At 42.9% G+C, this 21267-nt stretch overlaps 1 protein-coding gene across 2 annotated transcripts; it reads right to left on the bottom strand.

Moving 5' to 3' along the window:
• Positions 1 to 1285: 1285 nt before the first annotated feature.
• On the bottom strand, positions 1286 to 3422 carry Atoh1 (atonal bHLH transcription factor 1). Of its 2 annotated transcripts, XM_041639140.1 has the most exons (2): positions 2509 to 3422; positions 1286 to 2204 (listed from the first exon to the last, which is right to left on the bottom strand). In XM_041639140.1, exons 1-2 carry the CDS (start codon positions 3236 to 3238, stop codon positions 2056 to 2058), a joined length of 879 nt encoding a protein of 292 aa, XP_041495074.1. In that variant the 5' UTR covers positions 3239 to 3422; the 3' UTR covers positions 1286 to 2055. The 2 variants fall into 2 exon arrangements, with proteins under 2 accessions (XP_041495074.1, XP_041495062.1); XM_041639128.1 differs by having other exon boundaries at positions 1286 to 3422.
• Positions 3423 to 21267: the final 17845 nt, after the last annotated feature.

Here is a 21267-nt window from a genome sequence, read left to right as displayed (position 1 = left end):
ACACCTAGGAAAGACCAAATCAAGTCAAATAACTATGAGACCATATAAGAGTTGATACTCTTATCCTGCAGCATGCTTGTCTGTTTTTATCTGGCTTGCTTATTAAAAGAGAAATGGAAATGTGTCAAAAGCCATAGCTTGTTCTTGTTTTTGTTTTTCCAGCAGTACAATGATTCCTGATGCTTATCTTAGTAGGTGCAAAAGGTTATCTAAGGTCAGGTGCATTATTCCTGTCCCTGGACAGTGTCACTAGCCACCATCCACTCTGCCCAGTGAGCTGACTTGCAGAACTTCTCAACTTCCCTGGACAGACTTCCTCTGGAAGTCATCATACCCCCCCCCCCCCCCAACAGAAGAGATCCTGTATCTTGGAGTAGTGCTTTTCCTACAACTGCAGGCTAGTGAGCTTTCCATGTGCCAAGGTGATGCAAGTACCTTACAAGAGCCAGCAAACTAAGTTCCCCTTTTTTGTGGGGTCCCCTCAATTTGTCATGCCAATGAAGACAAAGAATTCACTTAAAACCCACCCCTCAAATCCAGAGATCTTTATCTGGCACACAATCCTGGAACTTTGGTTTAAATTAGCCAATCAAATGTATTGTAAAAGTTCCGTTTTCTACCCTCTATCCCTCCACATTCATTTTCCTGAGATGTCTGATCATGAGAGCCCAGACTGGACTCTTCCCATATGGGAACCCGGGTTGAGTGTAATGGTCCACTTCAGTTCCCATAGCTGACTTTAGAATGTGCTTGACTGGTTTGCTCTGGGGGGGGGGGGGGGGGGGGAGGAATGAAGGCAAATGACAGTTCTGTGCCTTAAGACCTGAGTTCGGAAAGAAAAAGTGATTTTCAGCACTATTAAAGCAACTGCCACACTTCTAGCTTCTAATTGTCAAACCAATGATTGCCAGCCGCTTTCCACTTCTTGTAAGTGTCCCCCCCCCCCCACCACCCAAAGAACTTGGGTTATGCTGTGTACCTGAAAAGATTTCAGCTAATTTTTGCGAGAATACATAGGTAATCCCAATGATACTAACCAGCTCAGAGCAGAGTCCTGGAGACCAAAGTCACCAGCTTGTCCCAGAGATTGCTTACTAGAGGCTTAAGATTCTCGCCATACCAGAGGCAAACCGCGCTGCAAAGCGGGGCACATTTGATCTCATTATTTATTGGTGTATCCAATACCACAAGGTACCGGATTTGCAATATTATTTTCTCATTTCTTCAAAGTCACTTACAAATTACCTTTAACGTTTTGCTGGAATAGAATATGTGACAACTAAAGGTATTTTTCAAGTTTATTTTATCATTTGTAAAAGCGCATACATAAAGCAATGGCAACTGGATTCACTAAATCAAAATAAAATGATCTCGAATAGAAAATGTAAAAAAACAAACAACAAACAAAAAACAAGTAGAAATAGGTTCAAATACTCAATAATAAATAAGTTTTCTAACGTTAACAAAGCAAAATAAAATTGACCAAATGCCTTTGACACTACATGGTTTTTGTTTTAATTTTCATTTGTAAAAACACATATTTGCAAAGAGTTTAAGGATTTGTGAGTGGCTGTATTTTAAAAAGTAAATGTTAGTCTGCAATTGGCAGTTGAGTTTCTTCGCGGCAGAGCAGCAGCTAGTGATGAAGTGCGTGTGTTCTGGGTTCCCTGGACACACTAGGTGTTTATGCGCTACAGAAACCCTCATCTGGTCCCGTGTTCTAACAACTCAGTAGTCCATGTTCAGTAAAGCACTGAAAGCCGGTATCAAATGTGTCTCCGAGCCTTTGGGAAACAACTTCTAAGACTAGAAACTCCCTTACTTGTGAGTGAGCGCAACACACCGGGATGAACGATCGGGGTATAAAATAAATGAAGCCCAGACCAGAGACAGAGATATGACATTTTAGCAGCGTATTGGCAGCATGGACTATAAAACGATGCCACGTAAAGGTACACGTAATGGTAATGTATCTACATACAGAGGAAGCAGAAGGTAGGGAGGAAGGGGTTTGGAAGAGTCTCAACCATCTGAAGTCAGGGCAGACGTCTGAAGTCACGTCGTTGCTAACAATGACCACCGCAGAGCAAAAATAAAAGGTTCCAGGGATCTTTGCCGCGGGGCTTCCTGCGCACTGGGAAGGGCATTTGGTTGTCTCAGTTTTCCCGGAGCCGTCGCCTCCCTAACTGGCCTCATCAGAATCACTGTAATGAGAGTGGGGGGAAAACTCTCCGTCACTTCTGTGGGACCTGGGAGATGTTTTGCTACTGTCCTCCTGTACTGGCTGCAGGATGCTCCCGGGCAGGGAAGGCGACAGATCCTTCTGTGCCATCATCGCTGTTAGGGCCCGGTCCTCGAAAGATGGGAAGTGTAAAGCGTCCAGCTGCACCGAGTAACCCCCGGCTGAAGCTGGGGCTGAGAAGCGAGTCCGGCAAGCCCCGGGTGGGGTGGGTCGTGGGCCCCCTCCCGGGGCCGCCTGAGCCCCAGCTGCCACGGAGGCACTCGTACCTCCTTCATACGTGGCAGCGGCGCGAAGGTGATGGTGGTCACTTTTGCAGGAGGCTGCAGGTGGCGTTGGCTGCTCTCCGACGCTGGGAGTCTGCAGCAACTCTGACAGGGCGTTGATGTAGATCTGGGCCATCTGCAGGGTCTCATATTTGGACAGCTTCTTGTCGTTGTTGAAGGACGGGATAACGTTGCGCAGCTGGTCGAAGGCGTGGTTCAGCCCGTGCATCCTGCGCCGCTCCCTGGCATTTGCTGCCAGCCGCCTTTGCTTCTGTACCCCGTTCACCTGTTTGCTGGAAGGGGCCCGCTGGCGGCCGCAGCCAAGCTCGTCCACCACAACCCCGCCCTTCAGCTTGCACAGCTGTTCCCGCACTTTTACCGGCCCGGGGCTCTTGCTGAGGCCGCCGCAGCCGCTCCTTCTTACCAGCTCGCCCTGGCCGTCAGCCTCGTCACGGGGTGCCGCGGCCTCGGAGGCACCCAGCTCTGGAGAATGAAGCAGATACTGGGCGGCGCGTGCCGTGCAGAGGCCCTGCAAAGTGGGAGTCAGCCAGGCGCGTGGGTCGGTGCTATCCAGGAGGGACAACTCTGCGGGGTAGACAGGATGGTCTCTCGCCTGCAGGGTAGCAGGTGGCTGTGGCGGCAGCTGTGAAAGGTGGTGCTGCTGGGAATGGCGATGGTGGTCCCCCAACTCCTTCACCTCGGCCCACTCTTCTGCATGCAGCAGACGGGACATCGCACTGCAATGGCTCGGAGGTGTCGTTATAGAGTAGGTGCTAGCAACCCAGTTCAACGAAGGGCAAAAACCCCAAGCAACAAGAAAACCCTTTCTGGTCTCTTCTTCAATGTCTGATTTTTTTTTTCTCCTCTTCCTTGACCCTCCCCCTCTCACTCGGAGATCACACACCAGGTCGCGTGCAACGAAGCTTCTCCGGTTGCTGAAGGCGCTGCGCCCCTTTAAAAAGCGGCACGCGCCAGTGTATCTCCCCCGGCTCCCCTCCCAGCCCCCTCCTTGCGCCAGTCGCGTGTCTGCTCAGTCAAAGAAGGGGGCGGGCAGGCGCGTGCGAGGAGCCAATCAAATAGTTTTTACACCCAGAGAAAAGTTACTTAGTACTGAGGACTCCCGCTCCTGCTCTGAGTCCACCCCCAACCTTCCCTCCTGTAAGTCAGGGAAATTCATATGTTAATTGCGGGGCTGTAATTCGATTCCCGAGGGTGTCTCCTTCAAGGCGTCTGGGGTGCGGGACTTAGGGGTGGAGCGGGCTCCTAGCTGGTGCCAAGGCCGCCCAGGCTCAGAAGTGTGCTGGGGAGAAGGTGCTCGCACCAATCTGGAGGCCCGGAGCCTCCAAGGTACCAAGAACCCAGAGAAGCCGGCTTGTCCTGAGATCCCTCCAAGCCAGGCTCACAGCTCTCATGAAACTCATAAAATCGCTCATGTGCAATATGATAGAAATAAATACACAGGGGGGTGCATAAAGCTCTTACCTATTGTACATTCAGTCTGTGGAAGTGTTAAGTGGAATCTCAATGAAAATCAGAACAAGGTGAAACCTCTTCGCCTCTGGGTATATATTTCTTAATTCTGCCACGTCTGCGTCTTTTGGATCAGATCGTACTTGAACTCGTTATGGATCTTTTTAAAATTTTTAATAGAAAATAAAATTGAAGTATAGTTATGACATACCAAAACCGGGATTGCTCCAAGATGTTGGAAAGATTTTCTCATAGCCTTGCGGCCAGTTAAGGTCTCAATCTACAAAGAACTCTGCTAGAGAATACTATGCTAGGACTGAGATATCTCAGGGATCCTACAAAACACTTTCAACACTCACAGTGTAGGACTCATAATTGCAGAGTCACAGGAGGCTTCCGGAATTAGTGCAAAAGGTCCTTGAGTTCCTTGTGATTCTGGGCGTTTTGAAACTCTTGCCTCTGGAGGCCCCGGTTTACTAGTGCGCGTGGCTTCTTGCGCAAACGCCCAGAAACCACAATTTAACCCACCTGTCCCGCTCTGTTTAGTTAGGGTGTGCACTACTTCTATAAAACGAGCCCCTCCCACCGCATTAGCCCCCAGCCTTGTGTTTCACCACAAAGAACCAATCAGAAACTCCCTCGCCAAGACACGCCCCAACTTGCGCTGACTGCTTTCCAGCTCCAGGCTCTCTTCTGCTTCGCCCCTGGGGCACCCGAGTGGGTGGCAACTGTGGCGGGTGCTTTCGATTTTCAAGGCACTTGCTATCCCGGGAGGACTTTCGTCTTCTGGCAGATGGTACCTCAGAAAGCTCCCTGGAACCTGTCTTTGCAGGGTCCAGTGCCATTGAAATGTTCCGCTAGCAGGGACTTGATCCAACCTGCCATCAGGAGCTCCTTGTGCGAAGGATTTCAGAGGTTAGAGAAAACTAGTGTGCTTATCTCAAGGAGATAGAGAAAGCCAGAAGAGAATTCAAAAGTGTGCGTGATACGTCGGTCTTCATCAGTTTCAGACTCTTTTTCAAGCTCGCCCGTTTGCTGGTGTGTAAGAAACAGTCCTGGGCCTTGAGACGTTGACAATCAGAAAGATCAGAGGAACATTTTTCTTAAAGAGTTTAAGCTCTGCTGAAATAAGTAGGTTAACGATAGAAATATCTTAAATCTAAAATACGGAATTATCTCAAACCTGAAAGAAAATGATCAATGACAATAAAAGAGAAGAAGAGGTAATTTCTTTTTCTTTAGAGGGTAGAAAGAACATTGTCCGGTATTTTGGATACTGGCCTGGGTACTGTTGAAGACAACAATGGTGCTCTTACTGAACCTAGCGTTAGAATCTGTCATTTGTAATCTCAGAAAGAAGAGTTTCTAGTGTCTGAGGAGTCCAAAGGCATCATTTGTATATGAAAGGCGGAGCCAGCGCGAGGGTGGGGAAGGGGTCACCTAGGGGCTTTGTTCCGCATTTGGTGACTTCCCTGTCAGCTGAAAGGTAGACGCAGTTCTTCACAGGACGTCACTACTAAATGTGTGAGCGCTCAAGTTTTCCTTGGGCTTCCAACCTCCAGACGTTTTATTTACAGTTTAAATTTGACCTTAAGACTTCAAAAGCTTCCTTTTTCTTCAGGCTTAGGTGGATTTAAGGACTATGAATACTTGTGCGACACTTTTTGTACTATAGGTCCTGATCTATAAAATTTATGTAACACTAGTATAATTTCTTTTTAAAGAGCAAATCTCATTTTTGTGTGTGAGAGCAAAACTAGGTTATTTTAGGATTTCAAGGGACTGTATGTACACTTCTGTAATTTGTGGTAAGATATTCTTTGACCCTTAACTGTGGCACTGCTTCTTTTTCCTTTCCCCTTCTCTTCCAGTAGAAGAAGAAGCAAAGCAGGACTGTGTATGCTTAGTGTGAGCAGACGGCCCCTGGGGAAGGCTGGGGAGAGGGGGTGTCAAACCATGAAGTGGGGTGAATATTCATGAGTAATGGATGGTGGAGTTGCAGCTCAGTTTGAGGCCTTCTCTATGTGTGTGGATACTAGACAAATTACTGAAAGGTAGATGGAAAAATAAATATTTGAAAAAATATCAGAGACTACTTATAAATATAGAAATTGAGGAAGCTGTTGCACTGGGTTAAAACTTGAGAGTTTCATTTGACTTTATGGTTTTGAATACACATGAATAAATAACACATAAGTAAATACAGATAAAATGTGATATAACTATACCTAGATGTGTTTCCATGTATAGTCTTTTCTTTCTCAGAGCTTAACATCAGCCAAGAACATATCCAGTCAGCCTTGAAGTTCTCAAACAGGAGCTAGGATCCTTGGGAGACTAACCTTCCAGGGATAAGACAGGAAACACACACACACACACACTCACACACACGCATGTGCACACACACAAGGAAGTGTTCAGAGAATGATGGGCACATGGCAAAAGGTCATAGACACCTCCTTGAAACAGCTTCCAACAGCATTCAGAATAATTTCTGTATCAAAATAAGTAAGAATAATGTCAAATTACTTAATCGTTTGCAAAAAGGGTTCATAAATGGTAATGTGAACAGAGTAAATGAGTTCATTGATTGTTTAGTAAGTACTACTTGCAAAGTACGTTTTAATTTCAAAAGAAAAAAGGTTGACTCTATCACCATGGACTTTAATATCACCTTAATTACTCAATTGAAGTTCACTTTGCCGCAAAGATAAGACATGAACTCTTCTGGAATTTTTGGGATGCAGAGGCAGCTTCACTTCTATGATGATATTATTCAAAATACTTATCCTAGATCCAACAGAGAGAAAGCATTATTTCAACCCCAACAGAGATGCACTGTGGCAAAGAGCAAGCCCATAACCATAAAAAGTGTCAAGATCACAAAATAAAAGCTCAGCAACCAATCCTGGCTAGCAGAGGATGAAGCAACACAATAACATAGTTGAGGCCTGCCTGATTCCCAGCTGGACCTTCCTGCATTAGGCCACACTAATGGAAACTTACACAACTTAATATATATATATATATATATATATATATATATATATATATATCACTTCATTTCTCAGTTTTGATGGCTACATTGTGGCTACACTTTTGGGAAGCTTTGTTAGCCAATTATCTTCAAGAGGTAGGATCAAGTTAGGGTGTGGTTTTCTGGTACCCTGAGAAAAAGAATTGATGCAAGGCCCAGATGCTCTCTCTCCGTGGTTCCCTGGAGGCACAGCTGAGCCTGGACTTCTCCTTCCTGTTTTGTGACTTACTGCCCTTATAATAAATAAAAATATAATTGTTTACCTTTTAGCTAGCCTGGTTATTTCCCAAATTGAGTTGACCTCTACAACTACATAAGAGAACAACCTCCCTTTAAAGGAATGTTTGGGCCACATTGATCTAATTTGCTCATCTGTACCAAATAGCGTCTCCACTTAGAACCATCACACATGTACAGTATACTCTTACTAACCTGTTGGTTACCCACCTAACTGCCTCTACTCAGCTTTCAGAGAAATAGTCCCTAAGCACTGTAGAAATATCCTCTTGCTGTGTACTCTTAGATACAATGTATTAATTTAGTATTGATAATGATTATCAAATAATTATTAGTGCAACTGCTTAGTATTGATCGCTTCCATCTCCCTCCATTCTGGCCTGTGAGATATGCTGCTTTGGGGTCCACTGTGGGAGATTCATCAGGGAAGCTGGCTGCCTTTCCCTAGGTGAGTAATCTTTCCTGCTTATTTAGTGCTTGGGAAGATGCTCTGGAAGATAGTCAAAAGAGACACAAAGTCACAAATGTCACGCTGACTCCTACAGGTCCTTCTACATGACTTCCTTTTATGTCCTTGTCTCTACTCTTTCAGGGTTGCTTTTTATAAGTCCCTATCCGGTCAGGTACTCCCAGGAAATCTTCATACGGTCTTACTCAGGCACACTTTCTATGAAACTCATACCAAAGTGAATCATGCCGCATACCCCTTCAACCTTCCATTACCCAGCATCCTTTGAGCCAGACTGTAGTTCCTTCTACAGACTGAGCAGGTTATATTTAGGAATGTGTGTGTGTGTGTGTGTGTGTGTGTGTGCGTGCGCGCACTTAATGAAGAAAAGATCATGAATTTGAAGGAGAGAAAGGATGGGTATAGAAGAGAATAGGTGTGGAAGGAGTAAAGACAGGAAGAAATGATGTACTTATATTATAACCTCTAAAAGAAATTTTACAAGAGATAATGGGAAAACTAGAGTAGGAAGATTAAAAGGCGGTATATGTGGTAAGGCAAAGGGAAGGAGGGAATATGGAACAACCAACACTAAAGGCCTTTTCAAAAGCCATATAGAAACCAACTATTTCCTAAAATATATACATGTGTGAAATGAATTTAAATTTCTAAAATACATGCATATATGAGAGGAATTTAAATGGAGTAACCATATGGATATACAGTGCTCCAGCTAGATAGCTCATGCCACTAAATAACAACACTAGTGCCAGAAATGGGTTAGTTACATCTTGTCGAATCATTGGTCAAAGGGGTGCCACAGACCACCACTAGCACTACAAACATCAAAGGCTATTGCCAAAACTCCTGATTATGTTACATAACCTGATAGTAAGGCCCCATTGCAAAAGACAACACTTACTAGGTCATCAAACATGGAAAAATCAACCTGGCGCTCAACTAGAAGTTTCACCCCGATTGACTATTATATATTTTCTGAAAGATAGTCTGCATTCTATCGAAGGAGAGACTTAATCTTCCATTTCACTCAACTACAAACCTTGTACTCTACAACAGAGGTGTGCCTGCAAGATTTCCTGGTACAAAAGAGGCACAAATGCATTGGTAGTAAATAACTACTGTTTAATTGGGTTTAAGGTCATGAAATAGAACACGTGCCTGACTCTGCTAAAGTGGCCAAGAACTTGAGACTACATAGGCCATGGGTTTAAGGGCAATTCTACTGCTATTATTCTGCTAAAAGAACAGAGCAACAAAATAACATCTAAATGCACAATGCTTTACCAATACATCAGGGCTCCCTCAACCCTTATCAGAAAGGTTTCCTCTTAGCAGAAAAAGAGAGAACATGAGCAAGGAAGTCAGGACTGAGAGGGGTGCACCCACCCACAGTGATGGTGGGGCTGATCTAATGGGAACTCACCAAGGCCAGCTAGACTGGGACTGATGGAGCATGTGATCAAACCGGACTCACTGAACGTGGCTGACAAGAGAAGCCAAGGACAATAGCACTGGGGTGTGATTCTACTGCATGGATGGGCTTTGTGGGAGCCTGGTCTGTTTTGATGCTCACCTTCCTAGACCTGGATGGAGGGGGGAGGACCTTGGACTTCCCACAGGGCTGGGAACCCTGACTGCTCTTTGGGTTGGAGAGGAAGGGGGAATGGGGGGAGGGGGAGGTGAAAAATTTTAATAATAATAATAATAGTAATAATAATAATGAGCTGGGTGGTGGTGCACACCTTTAATCCCAGCACTCGGGAGGCAGAGGCAGGTGGATCTCTGTGAGTTCGAGGCCAGCCTGGTCTAGAAGAGCTAGTTCCAGGACAGTTACCAAAAAAGCTATGGAGAAACCCTGTCTTGAAAAATCAAATAATAATAATAATAATAATAATAATAATAATAATAATAATAAAATAAATGTGCTTTGAAAAGAAAAATAAAAGAAAGGTTTCCTCTTGTATTTGATGGTAATTAATTCAGACACTCACAACTGGATAATGTAAAAGACTTTGGAGCACTCTGACCTAAATTGGATGCCTTAATAAACCCCTCCCCTCTGGAATCTATGAGGAAGAGGAGGCAGAAAGATTCTAATAGCCAGAAGTGGTGGACAACTTCCAGGAAAGGGCATCTTCCAGACACAACAAGGATGATAAGAACCTGTGAAGACTGTGACAGCATACATAAGGCCTGAACAGGTTAAAATGTCTGTCTTTATAAAGAACTCATCCGCTGGGCAATAGTGTATACACCTTTAATCCCAGCACTCTGGAGGAAGAGTCAAGTGGATCTCTGTGAGTCCAAAGCCATCCTGGTTTACAAAGCAAATTCCAGGCCAGGCTCCAAAGCTACAGAGAAACCCTGTCTCGAAAACAACAACAACAAAGAATTCATATATATATATTTCTTTCAGGGCTGATCATTTGGTATCGCATAAACCTGTTGGTGTACTCTTCGCTGGGGAAGACTATTTCTCCTGTTCGCTGCATTCCTTAGTTTCCTATGGTTCTTTGTGTCAGATCAAAGCCTCATTGGCTTTCCTCAGTCTGCTTTGGAATGTACATTGGTGTCATCATTGTTCAGTTCACATTTGGGCAGTCATATTAGTGAGACTTCAGTGGTGTAGCTTCTGACAATGCTAGGAGACACAATGTCACAAGAAACTCCTTAATTCTGTAGCTCTTACAGTCTTTCCCTCCCTTCTTCCACAATGTTGCCTGAGCCTTGGGTTCAGGAGTGTTTTGTAGATGTATCTACTGGTACTGGGCTCCACAACACTGCATTTTGATTGTATGTGGTTTTCTGCAGTGATCTCCAACTGTTGCAGAAAGAAGTTTCTTTGATGACATGAGAGGATTACACTTCTCTGTGGGTATAAAGACTTGTATTTAGAATGTGGTTGAGGATTATGCTGTTTTAGTAAAGCAGCCATTGTAGGTTTGTCTCCAAGATCCATGTCTTCACTATCAGGCATAGTTTCCCTTTTGTTGAACAGGTCTTAAGTTCAAGTAGAGAGCTGTAGGTCACCTCCAAAGTATGTGTGCCAGTACTGAACCCTTAGGATTATTGTGCCATCGTGCCCTTTTATCACTGTATAATATTATACTCTATATCTTGTGAGGAGAGCCACTTGTTTGTTCCAGGCTGCTCAGCCCCGAAATAATCACACAGAAACTATATTATTTAAATCACTGATTGGCTCATTAGCTCTAACTTCTTATTGGCTAGCGTTTACATTTTAATTTAACCCACTTCTAGTAATCTGTGCATTGCCATGTGGCTGTGCCTTATCAGATAAAGTTCTGTTTGGTACCTGTGGGACTACAAGGCTTCTCTCTGACTCTGCCTTCCTTCCTCCCAGCATTCAGTTTAGTTTTCTCTGCCTAGCTCTGTTTTATTCTACCAGGCCAAGCCAGTTTTCTTTATTAACCAAAGGTATTCACAGCATACAGAGGGGAATCCCACATAACCCTTGCTTAAAAGATCTCCTTCTTTTCCCTAGCTCCATCCTAGCTACCTAATCTCTGTGGTTATTTGGATTGAGATATACATATCTAAATTTTAAAAACTATCATCTATATATAAAGGAAAATATGCAACATTTGTCTTTTGGGGTCTGGGTTATCTCACCCAGAATGATTGTTTTCTAATTCCATCCATTTATCTTCAATTTTTGTAATTTCATTTTTCTAAACAGCCTGATATATTACATTGTGTAAATGTTCCACATTTTCTTTATATATTAATCTGTTGACAGACATGTAGATCACTTCCACTTTCTAACTGTGATGAATGGAGCAGAAGGGAACATGTAACTTTGAGGTAAGCTTCAAAGTCCTTCGGATATATACCCAAGAGCAATGTAACTGGATCTTGGAGTAGATCAAGTCTTAGCTTTTGAGAAACCACCACACATATGTCTACAGTGGCTGTACCAGTTTGCTGTCTCACCAGCAATAGAGGAGTTCCCCTTTCCCTGCATCCTCACCAGTACCTGCTATCATTTGTTTTATTGGTCTTGGCCACTCTGATTGAGATAAGATAAAGTCTCAAAGTAGTTTAATCTGAAGCTTCTTGATGACTAAAGATGCTGAACATTTTAAAAAGCATTTCTTGAACATTTCATTTTTGAGAACTCTGTTTAGTTCAAATCAGACAAAATCCTAGGACCAAAAAAAGGGACGTGGACTCAAAGTCCCTCCCCTAACCAAGAAGCTATTTACAATTTGTAATTGACATCTACTGGGAAAGGGAAAATCAGTTTTCTTTTAGTGGAGTGTCAATGGATATATCAACCATTCTCCAAAGCAGGCCCATGCCAGGAGTAGTTGGCTATCACACAATGAGGATGGTACACTATTTTCTCTTTTAAATTATGCATATGTTAGTTTTATGCATGTGAGTGCATGTACTGACAGTCTGCAAGAGGGTATCAGAGCCCCTGGAGCTGGACTTACAGGTGGTTGTGAGCCACCTGACATAGATACTGGGAACTGGACTCAGTCCCGTGGAAGAGCAGGAAGTGATCCTAACTGCTGATCTATCTTTTAGCCCCACACAAAACACAATTTAAAAATTGCAAATTACTTGTTACTAGAACTTTCCAATTAGTATTTTCAGGTTGCAGTTGGCTATGTCAAGTCAAGTGAAGCAAGACACGGACAAAGTGGGGCTACAAAAAAAAACCGGTGTACACAAAGCAGACTCAAAGGATGAATCTATAAGGCAGGGCAGCCAGCTAGAAATTCCAGTGTAGAGAAAGAATGTTTCATTTTTTGGAATCCTCTAATTTTGCTTCTGGGTTTTCACTGATTATATATAGCCATCTACCTTATAAAGGTGGCCATCTTTCTTCAAAGTCAGCTGACTGCAGATATGAATCATAGTTATAAGATACCTTCACAGCAACAATGAGATTAGTGTTTGATTAATGGCATGTTGTAGCCTAGTTTATTGATATAAAAGCAGTGATTCAACACATCATTGCAAGCCTAGTGGCTTGAAGTCACAAAAATGTACTGCCTTAGAAAGTGTAAGCTTTAAAAGTTTAAACTCAGTTTCACCACGCCAAGGACAAGATGTGAGCAGCACATGTTCCTTCTGGAGCCGCAGAACATGGATTTCCTTTCTCCTCTTGCAGCTTTTCTAGGTCACCTGCATTTCTTGTTGCACACACGTGTGATGGCTATTCGTGGTTGTCAACTTGACTAGACTACATATGGAATGAACTACAATCCAAAAATGAAGTGCACACTTGTGAGAGATTCTTTTTTGTTGTGTGCTTGGTTGTTTGTTTGTTTGGTTTTTCAAGACAGGGTTTCTCTGTGTAGCTTTGGAGCCTGCCCTGGAACTTGCTCTGTAGCCCAGGCTGGCCTTGAGCTCACAGAAATCTACCTGCCTCTTTCTCCCAAATGTGTGCACCACCACAGCTTGGCAGAGACTTTTTTGCTTGAAGTGGGTGAATCTACTTCGAGTCTGGACCTTTGCGGTAACAAGACAAACGTGTTTCCTCTGTCAGGCTCTTGAGTTTTGTATGGTAAATGTGTATGGCAAGCCTCCTCTGCAGCCTTTGTAGTTAGGCCTTCCCAGGCTGTACTGCCCTCTGGCTGTCATAGATGCAGGTGTCAAGGTAGTTTTCATAATTCTACAATATGACCACAGTGATGCTTGGTTACCTGGGATCCATCATCTCTTTTGAGAAGTGGTACTTAAGAATAACCTACCATGTGTGTCTTTTATGACAATCACTGCCACCACCTCTCTCCAATGTTAGAAACATTTGTAGGCCATTATTCTCCTCACCTGTTTCCTGTCCTACATTAAAACAGATGATGTCACATCCCTCTAAGCACTACCAAACAGTAGAGTCTCTTTCTGTGTGGCCAGTGAGTATCCATGGTGGCAGTTCATCTCTGGACCACTTCCATTATGAATTATTTTAGATCTTTAGACAACAGATGCATTCTTTAAAAATTACTTTTTAAACTGCACATAATTCTGTTTTTATTTAAATATTTGATCATGTACATGCTCCATTTTGCTATTAGTTTAATCTTCTCACTCTGATAATTAGACATTAGTCATTTCCTTAAAAATTATTAACGTGTACTAATTACACATAATAATGGGTTTCATTATGGCACTTTCACACAAGAATATAATGTATGATATGGGAGTCACCTCTGTGTGTGTGATTACCATTGATGGATAAAGAAACTGCCTTGGCCTGTTGATAGGACAGAACTTAGGTAGGCGGGAAAAACTAGACTGAATGCTGGGAGAAGGAAGGTGGAGAGATATACCACTGAGTCACTGGAGACAGGTGCTGGAAATTTTACCTGGTAAGCCACTGCCACGTGGTGATACACAGATTAATGGAGATGGGTTAAATTAATATAAGAGTTAACCAATAAGAAGCTAGAGTTAATGGGCCAAGCAGTGATTTAATTAATATTTTATTTAATTTTCTATGTGGTTATTTTGGTTCTGGGCAGCTGGGACCAACAAGCAGTGCCTCCCTCAATCCACATAATCTTCTTTCTTGTACTTCACCTCTTCAGCTGACTTCTTTATTCTTCCTAGTTGGATTCCTTTTACTTTTGTGTCGTGTGTGTGTGTGTGTGTGTGTGTGTGTGTGTATCGGTGACTATTACCAGAGCTGCTTTCAGGAGCATAGGTGAAGGATTGCTTAGAGGAGTGAGGGCACTTCACCAGTGATTATGCTACTAAAGAAAATGTCTATCCTCCTCCATCATCAACCCTTAGCTACCTGCAGCTCCTCAGGGAGGGTTAGGATCTCAGGAGTTCCTGACTCCTTCATGATAGGATGTCAGCAGAGCCAGTGTTGTGTGAGTTTTGCCCAGGCACTAACAGCTACTTCTGTGAGCAAATGGGTGCAGTGGCCATGCAATGCCATCTTCCCAGACCAGCGCTTCATAACACTGCATTCCTTCTTTCATACTCTTAGGTTCTTGGTGTTCCCTGTTATGCAATGATCCCTAGGTCTTCGAGGAGTTGGTGCTGATGGTCAATTGATTCGAGCATTCAATGGACTGAGCATTCAACAGTCACTTGTTTTCAGCACCTAGTTCAGTTGTTACTACTGTCCACCACCACAGGCAAGCTTCTAGGCCAAAGCTGGCAGCAGCGCTTCCTCCTGGGTGTAAGCACAGTTGTCTACAAGGTATGTACCTGGTAGGCACATCCTGTCCACTTAGCAAAACAATTGTACCAGTTTTACTACTGGAGGCTAATTTGTTCCTGTGGAGAAAGCCTCAACTCAAGTCCGACAAGAAAGCTGTTGGTAATTTTCAAAACATAGTCCTCATTGCTGCAGCTATGGGCACATCTTACTTGTCCAGTTGGCAGTAGAGCTCCCAGGGGCTACAGCTAAGACTAGTGATTATAATTCTACTACCACAGCTGGCATGGCATCTTGCTCTGTAAGGAGCTGGTGGCAGAGGATCTTTCCACTCAGTTTCTCTATGTCTTCCACCTAGAGCATGTGGAGTCTTCAGCAGCAATCGCTTACCTTCTGATTCTGGGAAGCAGCAGTTATGAATACTGTTGAGCAAGTGTCATTGTGGTATGGTGGAACATCCTTTGGGTATATGTCTAGGCATTGTAGAGCTGGGTCTTGAGGTAGATGGATTTCCAGTTTTCTGAGAAACTGCCATATTGATTTCCAAAGTGGCTTTACAAGTTCATACTCTTGCCCGCAGTGGAGGAGTGTTATCCTTGTTCCACATCTTCTTGGCCTTTCTGACAGGTATAAGATAGAATCCCAGTGTCATTTTGATATGCATTTCCCTGATAGAGCAAAGGATATTGAACATTTTAAAATGATTTTAGGCCATTTGAGATTCTTCTCCTGAGAATTCTCTGTTTAGATGTGTACTCCATTTTTAAACTGGATGTCTAGTTTCTAGAGTTCTTTATATATTTTAGAGATCAGCCCTTTATCAGACGTGGGGTTGGTGAAGATTTTTTCCTATTCTGGTTTGTCCTTTGATGGTGTCCTTTGGCTTACAGAAGCCTTTTCACTATTCTACCTTTAACGATGAAAACTCTAATGCATAAAATTCATAGGAGTTAAAAGTCAATGGCAAACTAGAAAAATATATAAAACAAGTTTTCATGAGGCATAGTGATGCACGCAAGCAATCTCAGCATCTGGGAGGCAGAGACCTGAGGACCATTGTTGTCAGGGTTTCTGTCCTGCCTGGTTCCTGCAATTGTTAAGTCCCAAAGAAATCACACAGAGGTCTATATTAGTTATAACTGATTGGCCCCTTAGTTCAGGCTTCTTATTAACTATTTTTTCTTTTTCTTTTCTTTTCTTTTCTTTTTTTAAGAATACCTTTATTGCAGACTCTTATAACTTATATTAACCCATTATTCTTGTCTATGTTAGCCACATGGCTCAGTACCATATTCGATGAGGCAGTCACATCTTGCTTCTTCTTTGGCTGGGTCACAACTGCAGACTAGGACTTCCTTCTTCCCAGAATTCTCCTGTTCTCATTGACACACCTATACTTCCTGCCTGGCTCCTAGCTAATCAGCGTTTTTTTTTTTTTTTTAAATATAATTGACAGAATACAGACCATTGTCCCACACCAGAACATGAGTTCAGGTAAGCCCAGTATATATGAGACCCTGCCACCAAACAAGCGAAGCATTTTACACACTGTACATTATTATAAATGCTATAGGAGTAAAGTACTGGATTCTATAAGAAGGAGAGTAATTCCTGATAGAAACACTGGCAAACATAAAAAGAGGCAATTCATGTTGGTCCATGAAGATGGAAGGAAAATTCAACCTGGAAATGCAAAAAAAAAAAAAAAATTGTAAGAAAGTTTCAGGTAAGTGATTGGGGTCCAGCACTCAGAAGTCTTCCTCAAATGTCATTTTGATGACTGGAAAAGGACACAAAAGGCAAAAATACAAAGAACAAAGAGAATGGCTGCCAAGACAATAAGGAAAAGTGTCAATTAGGTTTTCCAAACCGGGGACAGATAAGCAAGTGTAACTGAGCTGCATGTGGACTTTCTTGTCCTTCTGCAGGAACGCTCTGGTGGTCACTGATGGCCTGTTGTTTTTAAGATGCCCAGCTGCTGGAGGTGCTGAGAATCAGCAGGGGGAAGGGAGGGCTGATGGAGGGTAGGTTCCCATTGCAGTTGATATTGGCCAGTGGCACATTGTGGTTTTTCTGTATCTGTGAGTTTCCTTTATCTGCTTTTTGCATTCTAAATAGAACCTCTGTTCATTGTGCAGCACTAAAGAGTAATGACACTTTCATTTCCTCTTGACAAAGCTTTCAAAATATCTTTACCTGATGTCATTGGGAGGATGCTTAAAATCTGTTTAAAAGAGAGAAACTTTGTGTGTATTATGCCCATGACAACAGTGCAAAAGCAAAGTCCTTGGTACCACGTGGATGAATATCTCCAAATTATACAAACACACACACACACACACACACACACACACACACACATTTGCAGCAAACGATGACATTGAATTTCTGTTCCTCCTGTGTTTAGAAGAGCTAGGAATATAGAATCTGTTCCATTGCCTGATAAACATGGTGTTTATGATTGAATCCACAGCTCCAGATACGCTGAAATAAATCCAGCTATGTCATTTGTTTTTCTCATCATCAGTGGTTGAATACTTGACAAAAAACAAGTTAAGAGACAAGAGGTTTATTTTGTGTCACAGTTTGAGGGATGCAGGTCACCATTGTTGGGAAGGGGAGGCAGCAGGCACTTGAGGCAGCTGGTCACTCTGCAGTCAGGAAGCTGATACAGGATGTCTGTTCTATTTACTTTCTCTTTTTATTCAGTTCAGGACCTGAGCACCATGGGAGTGGTACTGCCCACATTCCGGGTGGACCTCCTTCAACTAAGCCTCCCTGGAAGTGCCCAAAGAGATACCCAGAGGTTTCTCTCCAAGAGACCTCAGATCCTATTCAGTTCACAAACGAGATTAACTCACACCAACCAAAGATAAATTTACAATGGTAGCATTCAAGGGAACACAGCCCAAGAAGACGGTTCATGCCCAGCCTCCCCTGTCAGTTTTGTTGAGGTGCAGAACAAGACCAAGTTCCTTGACAGGGTCTCTAAGGCCGAGGTTTAGTTCCCACCACTTCTGCTACTCACCTCCTGCCATTAATCTTGCTTTCAAGTCTCAAGTCACCTGGGCTGTGGTAGCTCTCAGAGGCTCATCAGCACTTCAGTTTTCAGAGGAGCCTTGTTGGCCCCTCTGCACCTTTACTTATCCCCAAACTTCTACTCACCATTCTTATTTTAGCTCAACCCCTACTTCTTTAAATACTTCAGTCTGGGTCCAGCTTCTTCGTCATTCACTGCCATTGAAGCTTTTTCCTTTCCTCAGCCCTTTGTCTCAGCTAGTAAATATACAGTTACTGGCATGGAGTTTAAGGCCCTTCCTTCTCTGACTGCTGTGACTTTGTTTACTGTTTTGTACATTTCTATCTGGAGTACAGTTGGAACTTACCATAAATGGAAAACAAATAAGTTCAGGATTTTGTTTTAAGACCTTCTAAGATTTTACTTGCTGCTAAAGTTTGATCTAGTTAAAAAAAAAAAAGAAAAGGAAAGGAAAGAAAAGAAAAATCTTCCAACTTTCAATATATAAATATTGGATTTATGGAGAAAAAGGTTGTTTATGGAAAAGTTAGTATTATATTTACACTAGAGACAATAGAAAGGGAATGAAATTACATTTTGTTGGGCTGATTACTTGGTTTAATTTTTGGTTATTATCAGTTAGAATTTCTCTAATTCTTATACTTACAGGTACTCTTCCCTTTAAACTGGCTGCATGCATCCTTGACTTTCCAGAGCATGTGAGCGCGTTCAGAAGAGAAGACACAACACGCACCAAGATTAAGAAGCAGATACCATTTACCGAGCCATCGTGTTTCTCTACACAGCCCATTGGACAGGACTCAGACCACTTTCCTTCTCCTGGTGACTTCCAGTTCTCACACTACAGAGGCTGTCGCTGTGTCTCTGATGCTACTCTGTAGATTATGTTTCTTTATTCTTAACCCAGGGTCTGCAATCCATTCATATAGATTCAAGCCTGATCAGGTTCTGTTAGATCTGTTAAACACACACACACACACACACACACACACACACACACACACACCCTTTTACAAGAAGTAGTGAGCTCTTTGCTTTAAAACACACGGAAGTCAAACACGAGCTGTGGAAACTGCTCCCCCCTTCTTACCATTGTGGCTCCTGGCTCTCTTCCATCTACTGCTGGAACCTCTAACACCAGTTCCCTGCAAAGTGTGGCGCTCTTGCCAGCTATGGTCTCTGCTTAACTACTCCTTCCTGCAAAATGCTGCCTTCATTATTTTTTTTTCTGTCCCATATGTCTGTCTCTCACCAGGCGCTTTCTGCATCCTGTTGGGCCAGGGGAGGGTTGATCGCCTCTGACTTTTGGAAGCTGAGGTACAATTTGCAGACTGAAGTTCATCCGGAATGCTTGCTGTGAGTCCCCTGCAAGTGCCCTATGCTTACCAGCTCCTGGTGTTCCTCCCTAATTGTTTCCATCTCACTTGCCCATCAGTAATGTCAGAACACCTTCCCCCTCCCATAGCCTAGAGAACGCAAGTGCAGGCAAATGATAAATCAACATGACTGGATTTTGTTTCTGAGTTTAAATAATTTAACAAAGGAATTGGAATTCAACCAGGGAAGTATTTATTGACAAAATTTTATTGATAAAATAACATTAAAGATTTGTGAACAAATTAAAAATCCCCGTAAAAGAAAGTTACATCAGCTAGGATGTAAAAAAAAAAAAAAAAAAAAAAACTATGTCTTTGCCTGGAATAAGGAAATATTTTCTGTTCTGGATTGGCTATGTTAAGCAACATCAGTAATAGTGAGGATTTTAATTCGTAGAAAAGAACTATGACATAATCCTGGCAGCCACAGTAACAGCCACTGTGGGACAAACGCTGTGTGGAGTGGGTGATGCATTCTTTGCCTACTTTTCCTCAACTCCATGCCTGTTCCAACATCTTAATTTGCCTTCCTGCCTCGATCTGTCTACTCTTCCTTAGCCCCCTGACCTGTAGAACATCTTGTTCTGTAAGCATGGCTGCCATTTCAGTGACAGCTTTCCCTGCTGGCTCAGGTCTGCTCTTTGCTGGGTCCTTTGGCCCAGTGCCTCTGACCTTGGGTGGCTGCTGCTTTGAGTCTGCCTGGCTTCATTCCCGAAGCAAGTGGTGAGTATGAACTATAATAGAAGACATTGTTTTAAGTTTTCAACTTATTTTAGGTACTGACAATGTAGTGTCAATGTCTTAAGGACTTTTCAGCCCAGTGGATGTTGTATTTGGTTAGCTAATGTCACTCACAGCAAGGAGGAGATTGTGGGTGATTTGTGTTTTACACTAAAAATGATTCAACACCGAATGAACTTTTTACCCATAATCTTTTCTCCTTGCTCTAGGATCTTGAGGAATGAGGACAATGGAAAATTTTCTGTTTGGGGTTTGGGACTCTTTTGGGTCACAATTCTGTCAGATCTCCTGTACACAACCATCGCTCTATTGACCCAAAATGACACTGATAGAAAATGTGAAGTTATTCTTGGGGAACATGGAAAGATGTTATGAGCTTTGGAGAAGCTCATGGATTTTGAGGGGAAAGCTCTCCCTTTGATTAAGGATTGCTGGGTATCAGGGGCTCCATCAGATTGTAACTTCTACTTAAACTTCTACATAAGCCCGAAATGGAATCAGAGTGTTATCTTGGGGTAGATTAGGGCACATTCAGTGATAGTGACCTCAAATCAGATCAACTATTCCAGAATCCATGTTAAATCATCAGCAATAAAGTCCAGTCAGGGTCAGCCATGCATAGAGACAAGAAAATGGTGTAACTGGAGGTGTCTCTCCTGCTCACCAGTTCCTGAATAAACACTCAAAGGCTTTTATTAGTTATAAAAGTTTGGCCAATGACTCAGGCTTATTACTGACTAGCTCTTTTAAATTAACCCATTTCTATTAATCTATGTATTGCCATGTGGCCTGTGGATTACCAGTGAGATTCTGGCATGTTGCTCCTTGGGTGGCAGCTGGCATCTCCCAGACTTCACCCTTCTCCTGTATCTGTTTGGATTTCCTGCCTGATCCTATTTTGCCTGACTGTTGGCCAAATCAGCTTCTTTATTAACCAATGGTAATAAAACATATTCACAGCATACAGAAAGACATCCCCCATCAAAATGGTGGCATTCTTCCCTGTTCCTCAGCCATATGATATGATATGATGATATGTACGTTCATGTGCCTACAGATGTACATGTGCCTTTGCCCTTTGTGGATACAGATGCCTGTGCCTGTGTTTGTATATTTGTGTATGCGTGTGTGCATGCACATATGCTTGTGCCTATTTGTGTGTATGCTCATGTGCCTGTGTTTGGGAGTATACATGTACCTGTGCCTATGTGTGTGTGTGTGTGTGTGTGTGTGTGTGTGTGTGTTTGC

The sequence above is a fragment of the Microtus oregoni genome, unplaced genomic scaffold (genome assembly GCF_018167655.1).
Source record: "Microtus oregoni isolate MIOR12 unplaced genomic scaffold, Mior012 000002F_ref0000024, whole genome shotgun sequence".
Taxonomy (NCBI): Eukaryota; Metazoa; Chordata; class Mammalia; order Rodentia; family Cricetidae; genus Microtus; species Microtus oregoni.
This window is presented reverse-complemented; position numbering and strand designations above follow the sequence as displayed.